At 38.9% G+C, this 22,218-nt stretch overlaps 1 protein-coding gene across 7 annotated transcripts; it reads right to left on the bottom strand.

Annotated features, from left to right (window-relative positions):
- Positions 1-551: 551 nt before the first annotated feature.
- Positions 552-22,073, bottom strand: LOC147162282 (leukemia inhibitory factor receptor-like). 7 transcript variants are annotated; one of them, XM_086097756.1, is made up of 19 exons: positions 21,955-22,034; positions 21,828-21,893; positions 21,586-21,748; positions 16,399-16,550; positions 16,155-16,308; positions 15,781-16,056; positions 15,540-15,666; positions 10,770-10,906; positions 10,522-10,667; positions 10,290-10,443; positions 9,565-9,626; positions 9,142-9,358; positions 8,795-8,974; positions 8,590-8,691; positions 8,298-8,459; positions 6,441-6,569; positions 6,225-6,318; positions 6,069-6,135; positions 554-4,591 (listed from the first exon to the last, which is right to left on the bottom strand). In XM_086097756.1, exons 3-19 carry the CDS (start codon positions 21,653-21,655, stop codon positions 4,175-4,177), a joined length of 2,646 nt encoding a protein of 881 aa, XP_085953882.1. In that variant the 5' UTR covers positions 21,656-21,748; positions 21,828-21,893; positions 21,955-22,034; the 3' UTR covers positions 554-4,174. The 7 variants fall into 7 exon arrangements, with proteins under 7 accessions (XP_085953880.1, XP_085953882.1, XP_085953885.1 ...); XM_086097754.1 differs by lacking the exon at positions 21,955-22,034 and having other exon boundaries at positions 552-4,591; positions 15,781-16,053; positions 21,586-21,677; positions 21,828-21,954; XM_086097759.1 differs by lacking the exon at positions 21,828-21,893 and having other exon boundaries at positions 21,955-22,073.
- Positions 22,074-22,218: the final 145 nt, after the last annotated feature.

Below are 22,218 nucleotides of genomic sequence, written 5' to 3'. Positions count from 1 at the left end.
TCTGTAAAATATGTAGGGGATTATATAGTGGACAACGAGTGATCCGAACACAGCCATCTACAACAATTGACCACAGCATTATGAACCTATGAATATCTAATTAGATTTGACATAAGAGCTGTATCATGTGTCATCCCTGTGATTGACTGGGTCCCATGGAATAGGCAACAGTTCTCTATCAAAAGTTGAACTTGAAAGGTGAGTACAGAGAGTGGCAGTTACAAACGATAGTTGTAGTTGTAACAGGCCAACAGTTGAGATGCTAACATACAGCAAGATAGCAACCTGAGTAGAAAACTATGATAAAAGCTATTACAGATGACAATTTTAGAATGCTATACTATACCAGTTTTTTAAAATATTTTTTTTTACATTTTATCACGATAGCACGTACCAATCCACCCATCTTCCATACCGGCTTGTCCTCATTAGGGTGACGGATGAGGAGCCTAGCCCAGCAGATTGATTTGGCAGAAGGGTTGTACGTTTTGCTCTATATCCCGGTTTACTTACCTAACTTCAGTGCAGGCAGCATGGGTTGAATTCTCAATTAGGTATGATTGTGAGTGCGAATGGTTGTCTGCCTGCACTTTTTCTACTAATTAAAATAGTTTTCAGGTTTATTAATAACATGTCTGATGTGATTTGCTCAACAACAACAACAACAACAACAACAACAACAACAACAACAACAACAACAACAACAACAACAACAACAACAACAACAACAACAACAACAACAACATTTTAACATTGGAGCTGTAGGGTTTGAAAGCATTCCCAAACTTCGAGGGGAATTATTATGTGATTCGAAAGTGGCTTAAGGCGAGACACGTTAACAATTTCACTAAAGATAGGCAGTTGATGTAAATTCTATGGTCACGTCACGTTGAAAAATTACTCTCATAATATTCTGTCCCCCATCCTCACCCCTGCCTCACACATTAGCGAGTCTGTACTCACTGATCCTGCAGTACACTGAAAGCACCCTCAGGTTCTGAATTTTCCCTTTAATTCCCAACAGGAGGCAAAGTTCAAATGTGTTAGGGAAAAAAAATATTTCAAATTGAGATTTAAGATCAGAAGCACATGAACAAAAAGTGCCACTAGTGCCAACCATGCTTGTCAGTTAAAGGCTGATGTCACAGAAATATGCCTGGGATACACACACTTTTGTTGACTTTTTCAGTGTTTCCTCATTTATTTCCAGTTATATTCACAAACACCTTCAAAGTTTATGGGGAATTATGTAGCAATGGTTATGCTAAATGTTTCATACTATCAATATTGCAAGGTCAATAGAAATACATCTGTCTGTACATCTGTGCTGTTTAGTGTGCGTTCAAACCAAGAACGTTATGTGCAGGAAAATGTAACACAAGAAGATAAGAATAACAGCAAAGTGGTGGGAATATCCAACAGTACAATTGCTGGGCATACGCTGATGCATTACTGCAGCAAGTTTGTGCAGCTCGATTGGTTGTGTGCTTGTCGTTAGCACAATTAAAGCACAACACAGTGCGTTGCTATTTACCACATAGGTGAAAGTGAGAATGTGTTGCCCTCTGCTGGCTGACTTGTATTATCTATTGTCATACAGAAAATTAATAACAGGTTTTTGATTTGATTTCATAAAATTGGGTTCCATGTGCACGACAAACCAAGTAAGATTTCTTTTCCACCTGTATTTCTCTGCACTAGTGCACATGACCTGCCATTTTAAGTATTAAGGAAATCGTAGACAATCTCACCAAGCACCAGTTGACATTTCAAAAAAAGAAAGCAAATCTAACCCACTGATAAAACTCTAACATACCTTAAACTAGCCTAAAAAGTAAAGGAGGATAAGTAATGTGACGTCAGCTACAGCTCGCTGCATCCAAGGCTTTATATTTTGGAAGCCAAGCAACTTCACCATAACTTGGCATGAAGGAACAGGTCGTTTATTGCGATCAAACTAAATGGATGAACAGAAAAGTGTTTTATATTTGGACTATTTAATGAGTGAACAATAATGCTGTACCCTGTAGCCTGCATTTGCGTCCTGGAGTATTTTTCGTTTTTATTGTAAGTATGACATTTTAAGGTTACAAATTGCTTACGATTAACTAGTATGTGCAGCAGCATACAATTACAACTTGAAGAGCATAAGAAAGCATGCTCAGATACCACTGTACATTAAACATCCACCTATTTGTGGAATTCATATATTTGTGTTTTGTTTTTTTAATTTGGAAACTAAATTTGCTATTTGATATAAGCTCACCTACTGGCTTGGGCCTGTCGGTGTACAGTATTTTAGGCACTATCTGCAATGACGTACTATGTGACAAGATGGGGGTCAAGTGGGCTGGGCGGCTGTCATCACTAACTTGCAAATTTTAGGCATTCGTGTCTCTAATGTGTTTTTCATTTGTTTTATATTCATAACTTAGAAGTGAATGAAAACAAATCTCAGTATGATGATATGAAAAGACTCGCTATGATAATACTACTACTACTACTACTACTAATAATAATAATGCATTAGATTTATATAGCGCTTTTTTGGACACTCAAAGACGCTTCACAGTGGTTGCATTATTCGTGCGCTCACACATTCACACCGTGGTGGCGGTAAACTACTTAAGTAGCCACAACTGCCCTGGGGCAGGCTGACGGAAGCGTGGCTGCCAGTTTGTGCCTACGGCCCCTCCGACCACCACCAAACATTTGCACCTTCCATGAGTAGTGAGTAGCACTGGAGACAATGTGTGTGAAGTGCCTTGCCCAAGGACACAACGACACATGACTTGGGGAGAGCAAGGACCGAACAGACGACATTCTGGTTACTGAACGACCGTCTCTACATCCTGAGCCACGGCCGCCACAATAACAACAAACAGTAGACTTAGTTGGTCATTGTCAAATCAGACATATTGTGAGGGTCTGCGAGGAATGTTTGGCTGTGGCCCTGGTCAGAAGTTGTTGCATTTTCACCTCCAGCAGAACTTCGAATGCATCCTAGGATGTGCCAGGCTTGCTCCTTCTATTGTTGACTCGGCGGCAGAGCGACGCTATGGTCGTAAGGTGGATAGAGACTGTTGTGGCAGTAACCCCTGTACCTTTTGGTGGACACCAGCAATGAAGGAATGCCCTTTAATAATCATAATAATAATAATGCATTGGATTTTTATAGCACTTTTCTAGCTAATTAGACAGACTTTTACAATGGAATGGCACACACACATTCACACTATGGTGGTGGTAAGCTACTTAAGTAGCCACAACTGCCCTGGGGCAAGCTGACGGAAGCGTGACTGCCAGTGTGCGCCTACGGCCCCTCCGACGACCACCACCAAACATATGCACCTTCCATACACCAGTGTGAGTAGCAGGAGGCAATGTGTGTAGAGTGTCTTGCCCAAGGACACAACGACACATGACTTGAGGAGAGTGGGGACCGAACAGCCAACCTTCTGGTTGTTTGTCTGTTTCTGGTTAGTGAACAACCGTCTTTACATCCTGAGCCACGGCCGCCACCCTATGTCACAGATTTTTCTGAACATTTATAGAAAGAACTTTTAGGCAACAGGTTAAAATCCAACACTCTATCTTCTGCTTATCAGGGTTCAGGTCGCAGGGTCATCAGCCTAAACCAAGAAATCCAGAATACCCTCTCCCACGGCCACTTTGTTCAGCCTCCTCACCACGGGATGTGTTCCAAACCCGAGGCAGCTCATCTGGTCCCTTACCTTTATCCCCTCCCCGATGACTAAGCTTCTCAACCTATCTCTCAAGGACAGCACCGGTGAAGAAACTCATTTTGGCATCTTGGATCCTTTATCACAACGGCCCAAAGCAAAGTCCACATAAGTGAAGATTTCATTGCTTGATTGTATTTCAAGCAAATTTAAGGACTGCGATTTCCTGTTTGGTGTGCCGTTTTTTTGTTTGTTTGTTTGTTTGGTTTGTTTGTAGATCTGTGCCAATTAGAAATCTAAAAGGCATTTACTTTTAATGTAACAATTGCATGTGAAGTAACATTACATAACATATCAAGGGAACATTGTACTGAATGTTGTAAAGTGCTCTAGGTGATGTGTAAACTACAAAAGTGCTATTCAGTGTCTTTACTATTTGTCCATACTTACAGTATGTTGTCATTCCTAGCAGTAAAATGAGTGAGCAGTAACTATTCAGAAGGTAACTGTGGTAACACAATGTAAGTTAAGACACAAGGCAAAGGATTCTCTGGGGCTTCTTCTAGCTGTCGCGCTTGCTTCTGAGGCTGATATCCAATGGAACTTGTCTCTAAAGAGTCTGTTGAGGTCAGGTTGAATGAAGGGTTAAGATGTCCATCCTTCACAAGAGATGATGATAATGGTGGTGGTGGTAGTAGTGGTAACTGGCATGGAGTGGTGGTATTGTGTGTGGTGAGATTTTCAACTGGTTTGTTGAAGTACATTGTTGTTTGTGAAAAAACATTTCCTGGGTCAACACAATCCTTTGCTGGTGGTTCTGATTTGCAGTGCACCTCTGGAATAGCCATTAATTCTGCCTCAGTGTGGTGACCCATTTCCACAAAAACAGGACGGCAACTTTGTTTCGTCTGGAAAATAGAGAAAATTACAAACGTCTTAATAATGGGACAGTCTGAAACACTTTACTGAGACATAGTTTAATTCCCATTATTGTACTGTCACAGTATGAAGAAACAAAATGACCTGCCCCTCTCTGCCTCCTTCCACAACTTTGTGGCTTGTTAATGAAGATTTGGGTATTTGTATTTTCGGACAAGCGAGAGACCAAAATATCTCCAGGGTGACCTGTGTCCTCCCAGGTGCTTCCTCCCAATGGGACTTACCCAGAACACTTCACCTGAGAGGCATTCAAGGAGGTAACCTAACCAAATGCCCAAACTATAGCTGGTTCTTCAAACATCTCTCCTCTTAGCCACTCTAGGATGACCAAGATTCTCATCTTATCTCTAAGGGGGACCCAAGAGTCACTGCGGAGAAAACTCTTTTAGCCGCTTGTGTCCATGATCTTGTTCTTTCAGTCGGGACCCAAAGTTCTTCACCACAAGTGAGAGTGGGAACATAGATCAACTGGTAAATCGAAAGATTCACATTTTGGCTTAGCTTCTTCTTCACTACGACTAAATGATGCAGAGTCTGCACCAATGCAGACACTGCACAAATCTGCCTGTCCATGTTCCCCTCACTTTGAAAAAGACCCCAAGATACTTGAACTCATCCCCGATCTGAAGAGGGCACTTCCCCTGTTTCTGACTGAGGACCGTGGCCTCAGATTTGGAGGTGCTGATTTTCATCCCAACTGCTACCACAGTAAGCTGAGAACCACTCGAGCGAAAGTTTAAGATCGCAGCTTGGTGAAGCCAACAGAAACACCTCAGCTGCACAAAGCAGAGACGTCATAATGAGGCCATCAAAACAGACCCCCTCAACGACTAGGCTGCGCCTAAAAATTCTGTCAATTAAAGTTATGAACAGATTTGTTGGCAAAAGGGAACCTTGCCACAGTCTAATCCTCAATGGAAACAGATGCTACTTGCAAGTGGCAATGTGGACCAAACTCTGACATTGATCGTGTCCATTGTTCCACAGCACCTCACTGCCCACTGGGCTCCTCGACAGACATAGGCAAACGCCTTCTCTAAGTCTACAAAACATAAATAAATCGTTTTAGCCAATGTCCATGTACTCTCTACAACCCTGCTGAGGATGTCAAGCTGGTCCACAGTTTGACGGGAAGGACAAAAACCACACTGGTTCTTTGGAATCTGAGATTCAACATACTGATGGACCCTCCTCTTCAGGTCCACTGATCTTTGCCAGGGAGGCTGAGGATTGTGATCCTGTAGTTGTAGCTGGGGATCAGATCACCGTGGTCTAGGTGGAGAGCTAATGGAAAGGGTCTACATTATCACTTTGAGTTGTGTCCAGCCAGGCTCAATGGGTGCAGACTACCAGCCGCTTGCCATCCAGCCCAACTTCCACAACTTTTTCTAGAGGGGGACCACGATGACCTGCACCCAGGTATAATTTTTCTGAGCCGTTACTTACCAGTGATGTCATCCATTTGTCCTTCAATACTGGCATTGGGATTGGAGGATAGACCTTCATTTTGATCCTAGAAAACATTGCATAAACAATATTTTAAGGAGCAAAACATGGCAACAAAGTGATACATGATGTGAAACAGTGAGTTGTGTTCCTCACCATTCCCAGTTTCTGTAGCAAAGGATAACAATCAAGCAGAGGAGAACAAAAATTGTAGCGAGGGTGATACCGATGGCATTGATCAAGTTATCAGCTGGTGGAAGAGAAACAGCCCAGATGAGGAACAAGTAGTGTTCTGATGTAAGGTTTTTTTCCCATAAATAATGTTAATGTATTTCTGACTCAGTTTCTAGCTAGTAAGAAGAAGCAACCTACTCAGTGAATTCAAGGTGACACTGATGGACGTCGCACCACATTGTCCAACAGTAGTATTTGCCTTCACTGTGAATGTGTATGAGTTGATTTGAAGGTTTGTTGCTGTTAAACTGGTGGCCTGAGGATTGTCTGAAACAAAAGAGTTTGACATTATACAGTAGACAAATACTTTAAGGCAATTTGCCAAATTCAGCAGTAGTGGGTAGCACAGCTCCTCCTACTGGCCACCTTGGCAAGTTGGATTTTACATTAATTGCAGTGTAAAAAAAAAAAAAGGCAAGCATTTATTATTTAAGTAAATATGTTAAGCTTTATAATTGTAATAATTATAAGTGTCTTAATTTTGTATGAATTTGAATAATATTGGGTGAGAAGTTTAGTTCATGCGATTTGAGCAGTGGTACGTGTGATTCGAGAAGTGGAATATTTGATGAAAGTCAGAAGTCTGAGGACAGAGTGTTCCATGTGCACAATTTTGTGAGTTCGTTCGGCAGTGTGTGTCAATGACCCTTTTGTGATATGTATCAGTATGTGACCAATAAGTTAGTGTCATTCCGCTAAGTACTGCAACGGAAGTACGGTAGTCTGAATCTGAATTTCATGAGTGCATAAACCGGAAGTGCTTTGTTGGGTGCTTTAATGTTGCTGTCTTAACATCATTTTCATTTATCCGCTTTGTTCAGTGTGACTTTTTATGGTAAGTTGTGTGCATTTGCCAATTTGTCCTTTTTTTGTCCTTGTCTTTTAGAAAACACACATACACACACATGCACGCACACACGCACACACACACACAGGCACTTGCACAAACATTTGCATGAAGACAGGAATCCATTGAAGAGGGGGGAAATTAAGTAATGGAGGAAAGGCCACATGTTTATCCAAGTTATTCTGTTTTACCAAATAGGGAAGTTGGTTATGCATAACCCCTATTAGCCAACAGCAAAATTGTGGCTAGTGAAAATACTGGGTGGCAAGTAACCCAGGGAAGCCGCTATCCACAGTGGCTTGTGAGCAAAAAAAGCTCATGACAAGGCTTGACCTTACATTATTATCAATAATAGAATTATTATCAATAATAGAATGATCAAAATTAAATCTGTCAATTCACACAATTCGGCAGATCCTCCCCAGTGACACCGCTTTATTGGCTTGATATTTATTTCATTAATGCCTTGTGATGTCAAAAGAAAGAATCCTAAGTTCGAGACTGCTCAAACAGTTTGAATGAAAGGGGAGCAAACACACACGACCAGCCAGACTAACAAACAGCCTGGCCACCAGCCTTTTAAACTGTGGCCACAGCTCTTCATGCACCTGAAACCGATGCAGCAATCAGCGCTCCTCCCTTGCCCTGATTGGTGAACCGAGTAGGGGAAAAGGTCCATCAATCAGGGAGGATCGCTCACACCGCCCGCACCGAAACCCACCTCACCATTTTTAAGCACTGATTCTGATAGGCAGGGCTAGAATACACAGATACAGGTTTTTACCTACTTTAAAACAAAAGATTAGGGCATCCGTATATGGTCCAAAATTTAGTGTTCAGTTCCTGGATCCGAAAAGTGGGCATGGCACTAAAATTTTGAAGGGCCATAATTTGAAAACCTTTTGATATAGGAGGCTCAAACTTCAGATTATTTCTTTTGACATCATAAAGCACTAATGGAATAAAAATCTGGCAAATTGAAGAGGTGTCACTGGGGAAGGCGCGTGACTTGACACGGAATAACCCTTATAGGCCTGTACAGAAATGTGCTCGAGCCACCTGCTTTACAATTTCTGAGCTGAGGGGCAATACGTAGTATTCAAAATAAAAATACAATAAAATCCTTTACCAATTGAGTTTAATGTTACCTGTACTGATATTCATCACCCTGCTGTTGTTGTCCCTATAGTATAAAATGTAGCCTTGGATGAAAGTAGACTGGTCTTGTAGAGCTACAGGATCCCAAGATACCTCAACATCCATGTCCCTCTGCTCCCATTTCAGTGTTTGAAAAAGACCATCTTGTATGACTGTAAAAGGAAAGGAAACAGCAACAACTTTAACAAACAAAGCAACGTTTTACAACCCATATTTTATGACATATTTATTCAGAGATGAGTAGGCCACAGGCAATAATCACACCCAAAAAATATATCTTACGTTTCTCTTTGACATATCCTTCTATTTTCTCAAGTAACACTGGAGCTCCGTGAGTGCAGCCATGTATCGACAGCAAGTATCTGACCCCTTCTCTAAGATTTTCTGGTGAAGACATAACACAGCAGACGAAAGGTACTTTATGACACAAAGACGTCATTTTATAAATGCAACTGTAGATATCTTACCCGTAAAAAAGTTAACTTACTTGAAAATATACGGACACTAGTTTCACTAGGATGGACTCTCAACCAGTCTATTACGTATGGCCCCTCTGTTGGGCACCAGTCCACGATATAGCCACAGCTAGCAATTGGGCTGGCGGACCAAGACAGGTTGAAACCACCGTTACTACCTGGTGTCCTTGATGACTTGACCAGATCACTTCCTGTATAAAAATATGTATTCAAAGTTGCTGTTAAAATACTACACAAATCAACACAACATTTGAGTAATTTACAATTAATATGGACTATTTAAATTCAATAAATGACGAAAAAAAATAAAAATCGTTGATTCTTCCACACAATGGTGCTTCACAGCTCCCCATCATACCTGTATTGAGGATTGGGATGGTGATAGTTGAAGGAGAAGAGTTTCCATATTCATTGCTGGCCGTAACACTGACTGCATACTCTTTCGTGGCATCCAGACTAAGAGCAAAACTGTTCTGTGGGTGCAAAACTCTGGATTTTTGGCGTCTCTCAGAGGTTGGTGCCCAAATAATTTCATAATCTATGATGTCACCATGGCTTTGGTTGGCCAGTGGTACCTACAAAAAATGACAATTATGGTAGATTATTATTATTATGAAGCAGAACAGAAACTAAGAAAATGTGCGATCATTTGTTTTAAAGTGGTAAAAAAACAAAACTATTCTGATTATATTTGCATTTGAGACTACTCACAATTTTCATAATTTATTCATTAAATAAAATAAGGATACATAAAATAATAAAAAATAAAGTCCACACTTACTTTCCAAGTGATTATGGTTTGGCTGCCTTTTACATGCATCCATATATCAAGAGCATCTGGAACTGTGGGACATTGAAATGAATCAACTTGAGTGCAAATACCAAGCAAAAAATTGTACTCATAAATTGCGTTTATTGACCATTTTCATTAAAACTCATTCACTGCCATTGACGGTTATAGATGTCAAAAATTTATTTTAACTATTTCTATTAGTTTAAAATTTTTCCTACTTTTGTTAACAAGAGTATGAAAACCTAGAATTTTTTTATTGTATTAGAACAGATATAAAATGTGTGATTAATTGTGAGTTAACTAGTGAAGTCATGTGATTAATTACGATTAAAAATTGTAATCGCCTGACGCCCCTAATTTTAAATAATATTTTCTTAAAATATATATTTTTTTATTAAAGATTTTAAAAAAAAACGTTATTAAAGAAAAAAAAATATTAAAGATTAAAAAAAAAAGTTAAAAAAAAGAAAAGATTATTAAGAATTAGTGACATCAGGCGATTAAAATTTGTAATCGTAATTAATCGCGTGACTTCACTCGTTAACTCACGATTAATCACAAATTTTATATCTGTTCTAAATGTACAAAAAAAATCTAGGTTTTCATACTCTTGTTAACATAAATGAAAAAAAAAAGTTAAACTAATAGAAATAGTTCAAATGAATTTTTGACGTCTATAGCTGTCGATGGCAGTGAATGAGTTAAATACCAACCGTCGCCTATCGTGTGGAAGTCGACACTTGAGCTCCACTCGCTCCACTTCCAGAAGTGTTCACTTGTTCCACATCGTATCATCACCTTGTATGTCCAGTTGGGAATCAAGTCATTCAAGACTGCGAAATTAAGACCAACTCCATTGCGTCCCCTCTTTGGATCACACAATAGATGAACGATAATTTAGTTTGTCATTTTGATCAACACTTTTCTGATACTTTTTTAACTTACTACTAAATGTGCTTCTCCGTCACTGATGTTTAGTTGGCATTTTATATCGAGCTTGTCATACGTTTGTATTGCCCATTTCCAGTCAAATCTGGCATTACTTGCATTCACTGATGACACTTTAACTTCTCGTGGAGGGAACATGTGCACTGAAATGAAATGAACAAGAAATTAATTTTAGGACCAGCTAATATTGTACAGATTATTTTCACATTTTTTTTAACTGTTGAAAACGTTTTAAACTGAGGTACCTCTTTTAGTAAGGTCTGCCCTGTCAGTGAGCTTGACTGTGGCAAGTTGGTTTCGTGCTGTTAAAGTCCAATTCCGCTCTCCAAAATCCACTCGCACTTTGTGAGAGCATCTCCCACTGGACCCCTTTGTACAATTACTGGAACACAAAGGCCAAGAGAATATACATTATCCGACACATATAACGTACATTTCAGTGGGAAGTGAAATATTTGACCAAAACTGGACCTTGACAGCATGGATTAGTGTACAAAGATCCACTATTATCAGTGGGTTTCAAATGGCTTAGACTGATGCATGATGAAAATGAAAAATGTGCCGCTACACACTGCGCGATGCTTACAAACATGACTCCCCATACAATACAAGGCTCCCCATACAATATGTTGAACTGTATCACCAGAATATAGAATGTAATTCAAGGAAAGGACAGGGGCGCGAACATAGACGAGAAACGGGAATATAATGAAAGGTGGGGCTCACTCCCATCCACTTGAATGGAACCACTGCAGTATGTACGCTGTTTACGAACATTTTTACCACAAGTTTCACTATTTCATCCATAGGTACATACAATTATAAGTATGATTAAGTATTGTTGTAAAATACCCATTTTTTAACATGGAGACCAGTGGCTAACAAAACAAAGCTACCAATATATGTACATGTTTCTTTTTATGGCTATATTAACTCTTTGACTGCCATAAACGTTATAAAACGTTTAGCATAAACCTAGGGAAGGGCGCCGAGGACGTTAAAAGACGTCCCCTATGTTTGTTTTTGTTTTTTTTTCAAAAACGGGTGCAGGAAAGCCTTGGGCAGCTGTGCTGAAAGTATCAGGCAGATCTGATTAGCAAAAGACTCGTTTTGGCCCCTAGAGGGCAGCGATGACTCTCTTTGCACAAGGTTGGATGGGCCGCCCACCGTGGGCGTCAGTAGAAGACGTGAGGCGGAGCTAGAGTGTTGAGGAGACAATGGCTGGTTCAAGCCATTGTGGCTTGACCAAGCAACCGGTTGCAAGCAACTCACGCTTGAGCATTTTTTTCAAAGACGGAAAGCATCAATCAATACTAAAAAGCGCATTGATGTCGACGATGATGATGACTCCGAGCTCTACGCCAAAGTTGGAAGCCTTGACGTGTTTATGAACACGTAGTAAGCCTCACCGGCTAAGCGCGGCTAGCGCGGCTAGCGCGGCTAGCGCTGCTAAGGCCGGAAAACGCGCACAATAGCCGGCCGGGTACTTCTACACAATCGGACATTCGATCGGGCGATGGAGAGTTGGCATCGACCAATGCAGATTGATGATGATGATGATGATGACTCCGAGCTCTACGCCAAAGTTGGAAGCCTTGACGTGTTTATGAACACGTAGTAAGCCTCACCGGCTAAGCGCGGCTAGCGCGGCTAGCGCTGCTAAGGCCGGAAAACGCGCACAATAGCCGGCCGGGTACTTCTACACAATCGGACATTCGATCGGGCGATGGAGAGTTGGCATCGACCAATGCAGATTGATGATGATGATGATGATGACTCCGAGCTCTACGCCAAAGTTGGAAGCTTTGACGCAACTGCTATGATTACGTAGTAAGCCTCACCGGCTAAGCGCGGCTACCGCTGCTAACGCCGGAGCTGCACAAGCGGACATTCGATCGGACAATGAAGAGTACCCCGAGTCCAATGCATATTCATCGGAGGAGCGGGTACAGTCTGATCACGGAGAAGACACTGTTTCTGGACTACGATGCCACCATGAATGGAGTGGATAAAATGGATCAGAACATCTCCTACCACCCGGTATAGCAACTGAAGGACACGGGGAAGCGAGACGTAACGAAACCGTAGCATGATCCTGATATTAGACTTGATGACACACTGCAGTATATACTTGCTATTCCCCGGAAAAAAACGGCCTGCAAGAAAGTGGCGCACGCGAAGAGGCAATCTGTTGTGCAAATGCTGTTGCGTCTCCTTGCACGCAGGAGAGTGTTACAAAAAGAAAAACTGTCGTTGAAACATCCACATATTTGTAAATAGCACCACAGTTGCACACATTTGTAAATAGTTTGCCAAATTGTTGTCAAATTGTTACACTGTTGAATGTAAATAAACGTATTTTGCTATCAAAAAACACTTTTTCATTCTTGGTGGTAGTGTTTTATAGAAGTAAAGCACTATTTAGGTGTTTGTGGCATCATTCATGGACAAAAAGAAGTGTCAAATTCACTAGAATGCATGAAATAATATTGTTTCACTAAAAGCTTGATTTCTCCGTATTTTGGTCCAAAACAGGCGAAATTGGGTCAAACTAACCATTTTCTATTGTTGATTACTAAAGAACGGAATAAGGTAGAAACAAACTCTTTTTTTCTGATGAAAGATGAAAGTCCAATCTTTCATTTGGTAGTACGTGTGTTTCCATAGTCCAAACAGAACATTTTCTGTGGACCTTGAAAGATCAGTCAAAATGCTTAAATCGGCTGGCACTGACGGCATCCCTTTTCTGAAAATGTCTGGCAGTCAAAGAGTTAATCTTTTGTGCACTTTGTTATAGTTCAGAAATTGTCAAGGAATGTGGGGGTTGAGGACCCATACACAGGGAAGCAGAGATGAGGTGGCAGGGGCAAAGACCAAAAGAAAAGGTTTCTTTTAATTAAACAAAAATAAGGAGGGAAACTAGGCACAGGTCAAAAGAACAAAACAAAACAACAAAGTCTAAATCCAGAGCATGGCATGACGTGGGGAAAAAACAAGGCAAGACATAGACTGACAGCAGCAACAGCAACAGCAACAGCAACAGCAACAGCAACAGCAACAGCAACAAACAAACAGCTACAAACAAACAGCTACAAACAAACAACGGCCCAACAAGAACTGAACAAAAGACATGAGACTAAGGCCCTGTTCACATGGAAGCAAAGCTGGCTTCGTTCCTCAAAAAAATCTTGTACACTCAGAAACGTTTCAAGACATGCTTTTGTCCAAAAGAAGACGCTGAGAAAATTTAACGGCTGTAATGTATATGCCAAGTCTGGAGTGGCGCTGTAGCACAGCCACAGGAAATAAACAGAAGCGTAGAAGAAGAATCAGCGAAAGAGACGAACCACTGATCTGAATAAGTTACTGGATAGCTGATAGGCCAAGACTTTTGAAGTCGCGAGGCTGCCATATTACTCCTCCCAAGAAACGTTTCTCGGCATACGATCCTATACATTTACAGTATTCAAATTGGAGAACATTTGAGACAGTACTTAGTAGAAAGTTAGAAACAGCATGATTTATTATGTTTTAAATTTGTTAAACATAAACAAGAGGACTTTAGACATTTTACAACTTGCCTTAAAGACATGTATAAATGATATACTCAATGGTGTTTACAGGAGGAAACTTGGATTTTTTTTTATTAAAGAATTATAACTGTAATTCAACAAAAGATGCCTGCTAAATCTGATATTGGGGTCAAAGAAACTGAGCGATAAAAGAAAAAGGGGGTCTTCAAAGCGGCACATACATTTGTAAAAAAATATATATTTATTTTTTTTCAAGAGAAGCGACAATGGTGGGTGATTCAAGTATAACAACATCACGCAAAATATGTTGCTGTAAAAGCATAAGCAAGCTAAGGAGGTTGTGCAAAACAACTATGACACGGCTTTTGTCTGGACGGGGCGAAAATACACCAACACTGACTTGACTAATTGGCAAGACGAGACACACCTGGGCAAGACACAAGTGGCAGGGGACACTGATTGGTTGACACACGAGGACGGTCAGGCAAACACAGGTGGATCATATAAAGCTTGACGAGACAAGGGAAGTACACAGGGACAACATAATAAAATACAGATGACACAGACAAAGGACACAAACACCCAAAACTAAACAAAAACCCAACCCCACAAAATCGAAACATGACCGAAACTATGGCAGTCTCATCTGCATTTCTCATCTTTTGAATGTGGGCAGTAACCTTCCATCCAGGCCCCCCAAAAAAAGTAAAATAATCCAATAAAAAATATTAAGTTTGGTGGTAACTGATTGGGCCTTCTTGTGCTGAGTGACTGACAACATATTTTTACACTGCTGCGTTAATTAAAGTAGTTCATTTGATATTTTTGCGATGTTTGTAATGTTGAAATCACTTATGGGATCCCCTGAATTTTAAATAGTTAAAATTTTAAATAGTTAAAATTTTAAATAGTTAAAATTAAGGATGACATGCCAGGTTATATTGTGCATGTAATATGTATATAATTAATTATAATTTAATCTGAAAACATGAGAAAATTATTATTTTTCTGTATATTATATGGAATTATAGTATGTGTAACGCTACAGAGAAGATGGCAATGGATGAAATGTCTCTGTCGATTATGTTGTTTATTGACTTCTGTGAAATCTGTGGTATACAACTATATTCAAAAGTATTATATTTAGAATTATATTGTTCCCACAGGTATTTTGTGTTGATTTATAGTGCATCCCATGTTCAGAGGGCGGTCATCTTTTCTTATTGTTAAATAGTTGAGGAAAAAGGAGAAAAATTACTAACGGCAACCAGCGGAGGGTAGCGTTCGCTATTTTGTGTACATGGCCTAGGGGGGGAGCTAAAGCAGAGAAGAGCCACACGCAATGTGGAGAGCCGTGTGTGTGTGTGAACCCTGTGCATTGAAAGCATTATATTTTGTTTCCCAGAAACCCAAAATAAAAATCCACAAAAATTGAATGTGTAGCGCCAAACTGCATCCTGCACCACGCTACATTTCCAATACCTTTGTAGTAGTTGATAGCTTGTTGGACTCTTGATAGCCAAGTGTGTGTTTCGTCCCACTGTCCACAGACATTCAACCGACTGGAAATCCCGAGTTTCACAGCAAAGATCCCGATCAGCAGGTGGATCTGGTCAATAGTTAAAATATTTCAAATATATAATTATTCATGAATGTAATAACAGCTGATTAATTCATCTATAACTCAATTTTAAGGAGCGAAAATCTATTGTACTGTACTTACATCCAATGTAAGCACAAGCCCCATTGTCAGCAGTCTTTGTTTCACAAATGATATCAGTGCAACTGGTCGTTGATGCTTTATTCAGGTCAACAGTAAAGACATAGGTATGATTGCTGATCCTGCTAATGTTCCAGTCAGTGCTGCTTTGTCCACTTAGATACAGTTTTTCCAAAACTTGGCCCATTGGTAGAACACAGCAGAAGGTAGCTTTACTGCCAACTTGAAACACTTTGTCTCGTGGATAAACTTGTGGTGAATCGGAGTGAATGTAGCCTGCTGTGATATAATACAAGAACACTATTAGCATTTGATGACAACAAAGTGACGTTATCGCATTGTGAATGGCATTAATAAGTAGTAGAATTGTTATCAACCAAGAATAATGTGCTCCCATTTCCACTGGCTTGTCCGATTTTCGGCTCGAGACCTGAGCTTTAGTGCGAGTGGAGCACACTCCAATGCTAAATGAGGTGACCATGTCCAGGAATGAGTAGATCCGATCTGATCTGTTGTAACAGCGACTTCATCCTAAACATTGAGGGGGAGATAAAATAAAATTCAAGTTTGACTTAGCACTTGAGATATCATTATGGTTAACATTAGCCACCCCTAACTTACATAATGTACTAGTTTGTCAGCTCTGAGCACCTCCATTTCATACGTCAGCATATCATGTACTGACATGCATGATGGGTCATCTTGCCATGTTAACAAGATTGCATGGTCTGAAGTCTTGACTGTTATATCCTGTGGGCCACAGCGAAAAACACCTGATGGAAAATTACCATATGATTAATGAGAGTCCCCTTATTCTGTGATAATTTTCGCAGTAAAAAAATTCAAAGCCAATTGAAATAAGAGTGATCAGATGTCTGTGTGCATGAAAAGATGACATGGCATGATAGCAAAAATTGCAAAATAAATAAATAAAGAGAAAAAGAAAAGGCGCTCGCCTGGTTGCCGGGTCTCTGAAGGAGATTCAATCATTATATAGCACAATAGAGATTGGTTAGTTCTCAAAGTGAAAATTTCCTTTCACTTTATTTTAAAGAGGCCAATATTTCATTAATTGAGCAATATTTTAATCTGTGAAGGGATATTTGGTCAGGGTAGGCAGGGTAGACAATGAACTCTCCTACATGTGAAAAGAAAAGAAAAAAATACAGAAGGGAACACAAGCGGCATTGCTTGTTTGCCTTTATATCACTAATATACAACACAAATTAAAAAACAACAATAATAAGGATTACATTATTTGTTTCCATTTTAGTTCTCTATTTCATGCTGTACATAGATTTTCTGTTTCATTCCAATAATGGCATTAATTTTATCATTTACATGGGCAAAAAACAGAAGCATTGCCCCATGTGTGGCTCAAGCATGAATTGACGCAGGCAATTAAAGGCACATGCGCTCACACGATAAACATTAATTGTTTGTACTGCACATGCTGACAGTCAACAGTCTATTATATTAAATCAATGTGTGTGAGGTATTTACTCTTTCTGTTCGTCCAGAAAAGCGACTCAAAGTTCACGACAAAGTCAAGAATGTAAATTGTCGCTGCCAGCATGTGGCAGTGCTGTGCTCCGTTGATACAATAAATACAACAGGGTTCTCAAACCAGGCACGGCTCTAAAAAAAATTCGCTCCTGAGGCCATAGGGGCTGAGATAATAGTTTATAAATGTTTTAGAATGGTCAAGGTTTATTTGTAACACTGCCCAAAGTGCTCCACATATTAACTCATTCACTGCCATTGACGTCAAAAATGTATTTGAACTATTTCTATTAGTTTACCCTTTTTTCCACTTTTGTTAACAAGAGTATGAAAACCTAGGAAAAAAAAGATTGTACATTTACATTCAGAACAACAAAATTTATGATTAATCGTGAGTTAACTATTGAAGTCATGCGAGTAATTACAATTAAAAATTAGGAGCGTCAGCCGATTAAAATCGCAATTAATTGCATGACTTTACGAGTTAACTCACGATTAATCACACATTTTATATCTGTTCTAAATGTACAATAAAAAAATTCTAGGTTTTCATACTCTTACAAAAAATTTAACTAGTAGAAATAGTTCAAATGAATTTTTGACGTCTATAAGTCTATGAGTTAAAAACACTGATTAAAAAAAACAATAGGAAAGAAAGAATACAGATAAAAAATAAACTATAATGGATGAATGGATGGATGTCAAATAAAATCAACATATGAGGGGGGTGGCCGGAGATAGTCTGGGTGTGTCTGGGCCGCATCAATTATTCCACAAAAAAAAAAGGGGAAAAAAGGGTTCAAGTAATAAAATAAAAAAGTAAAACTAATTCAAAATGCTCAATCTTTAATAACACCCAGTTCAGAATATTTACGGTTCTTCTTCCTCTATCTATCTCCTCTCCTTGATACTTTGCCTACTCCTCAGTCCTCAGCAAGTCTAGTTGAGTAATGATGTGTCATTTCAACATTCTCTGTGCATTCAAGACATGTCATGACCCTGTTCTCCCCCCAAAAAATTGTGTTTACTGTTTTTCTTGAAATTGGTTGTTCTCGTTGCTAACCTCTTCACGGCTTGTTTTGAAAAGGAGATGACTGGGGCTGGCTGACAGGATATCTTTTCCTTCCACTTGTTGCAAAGTTAGACTTAAATTGGCCGCAGTCATTTTAAACAAACATTTTTCAGTCAAATGGAAATTGTTTTCTTTAACAACTGCCATAGATATACATAACCAACAGAGCCTTTTGTCATGTTTAAAATCACTGCTATGGTGAATTGAATGAGCTAAATTTAGAATTTGTAATTATTTCGTACAATGTGTCTTTGAGAATGGATAGGGATTTTCTGTGAGAATTTCAGTTGAGAAAAAGTGGAATTTTTGGAAAATCTACATTTTTGGCATGTGAATTGAATGTGAATGCTGAACATTTAGAATTTCAAATGTGAACCATGTGAATCGGTTTTGTTGAATGTTAATCTGTTTTTCTTTTATTATGTGTCATTGGGAATGAATAGAGATTTTTTCCCTGTGTATTTTAATGGTAAAAATGTTTAACATTTGGAGAATGGTAATTTTTGTCATGTTGAAAACCATTCGAATCTTGGACCACTAGTCCCTGGCGATCTCTCCCAGACACTTGTATTGAAGTAACTTTTTGGCTCCAGTAATAACTCCTCGAATTCTTTATCGATTTTGACACGGATTGGTTTGTTAGAAACATCAGATGCCAGTTCAGTTATGATACCAGACACTAGGGTAATTTTATAATTGCTGCATTCATAACATTAAATACAAAAGTAAATGTTTTATTAAAAAAAAGAAGAAGAAAGAGATTAAGAGATTACCCAACAACAATGAACTTGACCTTATATTCTTTTGTTCGTGCTATCAGATTGTTGAACGGTGTGGAATTAATTGAAGTCTATTTATTTTCCAGTAATTGATATGTTCGAAAGGATGTTTGTGTTTTCTTTTCTGTACCATGTATGGAACCAAAATAAACTATGCATTCATTCAAACATAATTAAAAGTTTTGAAAACAAATACTGTTAGGCTATTTTTTTTAAATCAATTGTGACCTTGATTGAAAGTTGAAATGTACAGTATGTTTCAATCAAAGTCCAAATTGAAATATAGGATAATTCTCTGTTTTGGTTTCAGATTTTTATATCTGACTTCAGAGTAGTCGTGCCTCACGAGTCTTGAACCTTACTGCACACTACTGAATCTGTGGTTTGGTTCAGTGAGCACAATTATGGTCACCCACACCACACACTACATAGAAATATTTATCTATCATCCATATACCGGTACCTAGATACAACCTTCCATTGCAAGATGTTTTTATCTAAAAACATTAAAACTAGTTATCCTTTTTTTTATTTATGACAATAAGGTTTGTATTTTCCTATTTTAAAACTACCAGATTAAAGACTAACCTGCTATTTTTCTAAATTAGTATATCCATCCATACATATGGGGAAATCAGAAGAATAGAAAATTAATTTAATTTCATGCAATTTTGATGAAACATGCTATATTGGTGTATATATAGGTCTTCCTTTATAGAAAATTATATTTCACCGTTTTTAATTTTTTTTTATGCATCTAAGTATTAGTGGAATTAGTATGTGGTGTCGTTGACTACTCAAGAGTTGAGTTGTTGATTTGAAATTTCAAAAAACAATTCAAACTTTTCATTACAACCAGTACCAACTTGAGCCTCAAACTAATACGACAAATCTACTACGGCCACACACACGGTTGGTTGGGGAATCCAGGTCCAGAAAGTAAAAACCTGGCTTCATCCACAGATGCTTTTACTCAACTGGCAGGTAAGTAAGCTTGTCTCCACCTGTTGAATAGAAGCACGTGTGGCTAAAACCAGACTGTTTCAGGTTTTTACTTTCTGGGCCTGGATTCCCCAAACCTGGCCACACAGTCTTCGTTAAGAAACATTTGTAACAAAATTGGTCCATTCTTTAGAAAAAAAAAATAGAAAAAACTAACAAAAAAAACTATACAGTATCTGTAATTTCCTCTCTCAGTGTTAAACTGGGTGCAATAAAATAATTTAGAACCATTTAGCACTGGAATAGTAAACCACTTTAAGTTGCAGGGTGTGGTTGCAAAGTGCTGAGGCAGACAGTATGCAAAAATTGCAATACTGTGCTGACTCAATAACTTAAGAGTTTGCAACCTCCACTTGCCACGTGTCCAGGGATCTTAATAACATGAGTGTACATGGTCTAGCTGGAGTTGAAGGCAATTAAGTTTTAAATCACATCACCAGAGTGGTTTAAAGTGTGCGGCGGACTCTGCAAAATGGAAATGGTTTCATGGAGGGACAAATCTTTTTTTTTGGGGGGGGGGGGGGGTTGCTTCCATTTCTTTCTAAGATTGAGGGACGACCTTTTTATGACTGCACCAATTTGTAAAGCATGGCTGGTTGCATGCATTTGGTGTCGAATAACTCAACTGGGATATTTTGAGTCCTGAAATAACGTATAAATTAAATATTTAATATTTGACATTTTTATATAATTTTTACTTCTTCATTCCTGCGTTCTGGAGCTTGTTGCTGACATCACTAATTTCGGGGCCTTCTTTGCCGTTTCCACAATGCTTCTTAGTACTCTGATGGCTTCAGGACATTCCAAATTGTTGTATTTGTCATGACCAATGCTTATGCAATGATTCTAATTATCCATCTTTTCCCTGCTGGACAAATTGCTTGCTTTCAATTTTCATAGACACCTCTCTGGTTTTCGTATTGGTTTTGCATCAACTGTAACTGTTGTCTTTACAGTGAAAACAAGAAACTTAAAACTGAAATTGAGTATAGCCATTCAGCATTACTGTAATATAATATAATAGGGAACACAGTATAAAGGAAATGGAGCAATATTTGAGCAATTTATCGGATTTGGTGGCGAATGTCTTCAATATGGGTGTATACCATGCGACCCTCTTGAGGAAAAAGTTTGGTGTATGCCATCTGGAGATTTATTTTCTGGAGTTCCAGGTTAGCAAAAAGGTATCTCAACCCTCATGCTGGTAAATGTAAAGTTTAAAAAAATAAAAACACACACACATCTAGTCAACACTCTTTAAATAGAACCACAAGGTACAACAGCAGCTGTGTGTGAGCATTTGTGACAACCAATTGAGGTCTTATTGATTTGAATGTGAGAATTAGCTTGATTAAGTCTCAGAAGCAGCAACAGAGCATGTTAAAAGCATGTTATTGTTTGTCATTAAATAATGACTGCAAGCTATAACAAGTTCCAGCTTGAATTACTCACCATCGTCTTTTAAATGTATATCCTGTGCGCTGTTGCAGAACAGTGAGACAAGTAACAGCCATGTGATCATGATGGTGAAACTGGCCAGATTCCTTGAAGTATAACTTTTTAGTTAATCTCCATGGAGTCAGTAGACTTATTTGTCTTTTGCTGAAGCTGTTAGCTTTGGAAATAAATTAGATTTTTGTTTAGTGTCAGTTATCAAAGATTACATATTACTGAGGTAACTCAAAAGGTCTCACCTGAGAAAATAGTTCCAAAAGAGTGAGAAAAGAATCATGAAGGCAAAAATTAATTCCAGTTTGTCCCTGTAGCAACACTAGCATCAAACACAGCTTGTGGTACACTCAAGTCCATTTGCTGGCTTACCTCCTAATGATTGTGAAATCCATGGGGATAGGAATGCAGGAAATGGAGAAGCTACTTTCTGGTAACCATTAGTCATACTGGTCAGATAAAGACATGAACACTGAATGCTTGGAAATGACATACTCTGTCTGCAGTGGGCTGGGTCTAAGTTGGAAAGAAAAATGTTTTCGAAGGAATTTCAGGGGAAAACAATTTGAGCAAGTTGTTATTGGGGACATGCTAGTTTTCTTCCTGACATTGGCTACTGTTAAGGTTCCTTTGAGC

This window comes from Leptonotus elevatus, chromosome 15 (genome assembly GCF_054856555.1).
Source record: "Leptonotus elevatus isolate MCC_2025b chromosome 15, RoL_Lele_1.0, whole genome shotgun sequence".
Taxonomy (NCBI): Eukaryota; Metazoa; Chordata; class Actinopteri; order Syngnathiformes; family Syngnathidae; genus Leptonotus; species Leptonotus elevatus.
Note: the sequence above shows the minus strand (reverse complement) of the source record. Positions and strands in the feature narration are given on the sequence as shown.

Coding starts and splice junctions, on each gene's coding strand:
- LOC147162282 (XM_086097753.1), bottom strand. CDS start 21,865: ATGATTCTTTTCTCACTCTTTTGGAACTATTTTCTCAG. Junction 15,667..15,780: donor GGCTTGTGCTTACATTGGAT/GTAAGTACAGTA, acceptor ACTATTGACCAG/ATCCACCTGCTGATCGGGAT. Junction 6,319..6,440: donor TGTCACCTTGAATTCACTGA/GTAGGTTGCTTC, acceptor CTCTTCCACCAG/CTGATAACTTGATCAATGCC.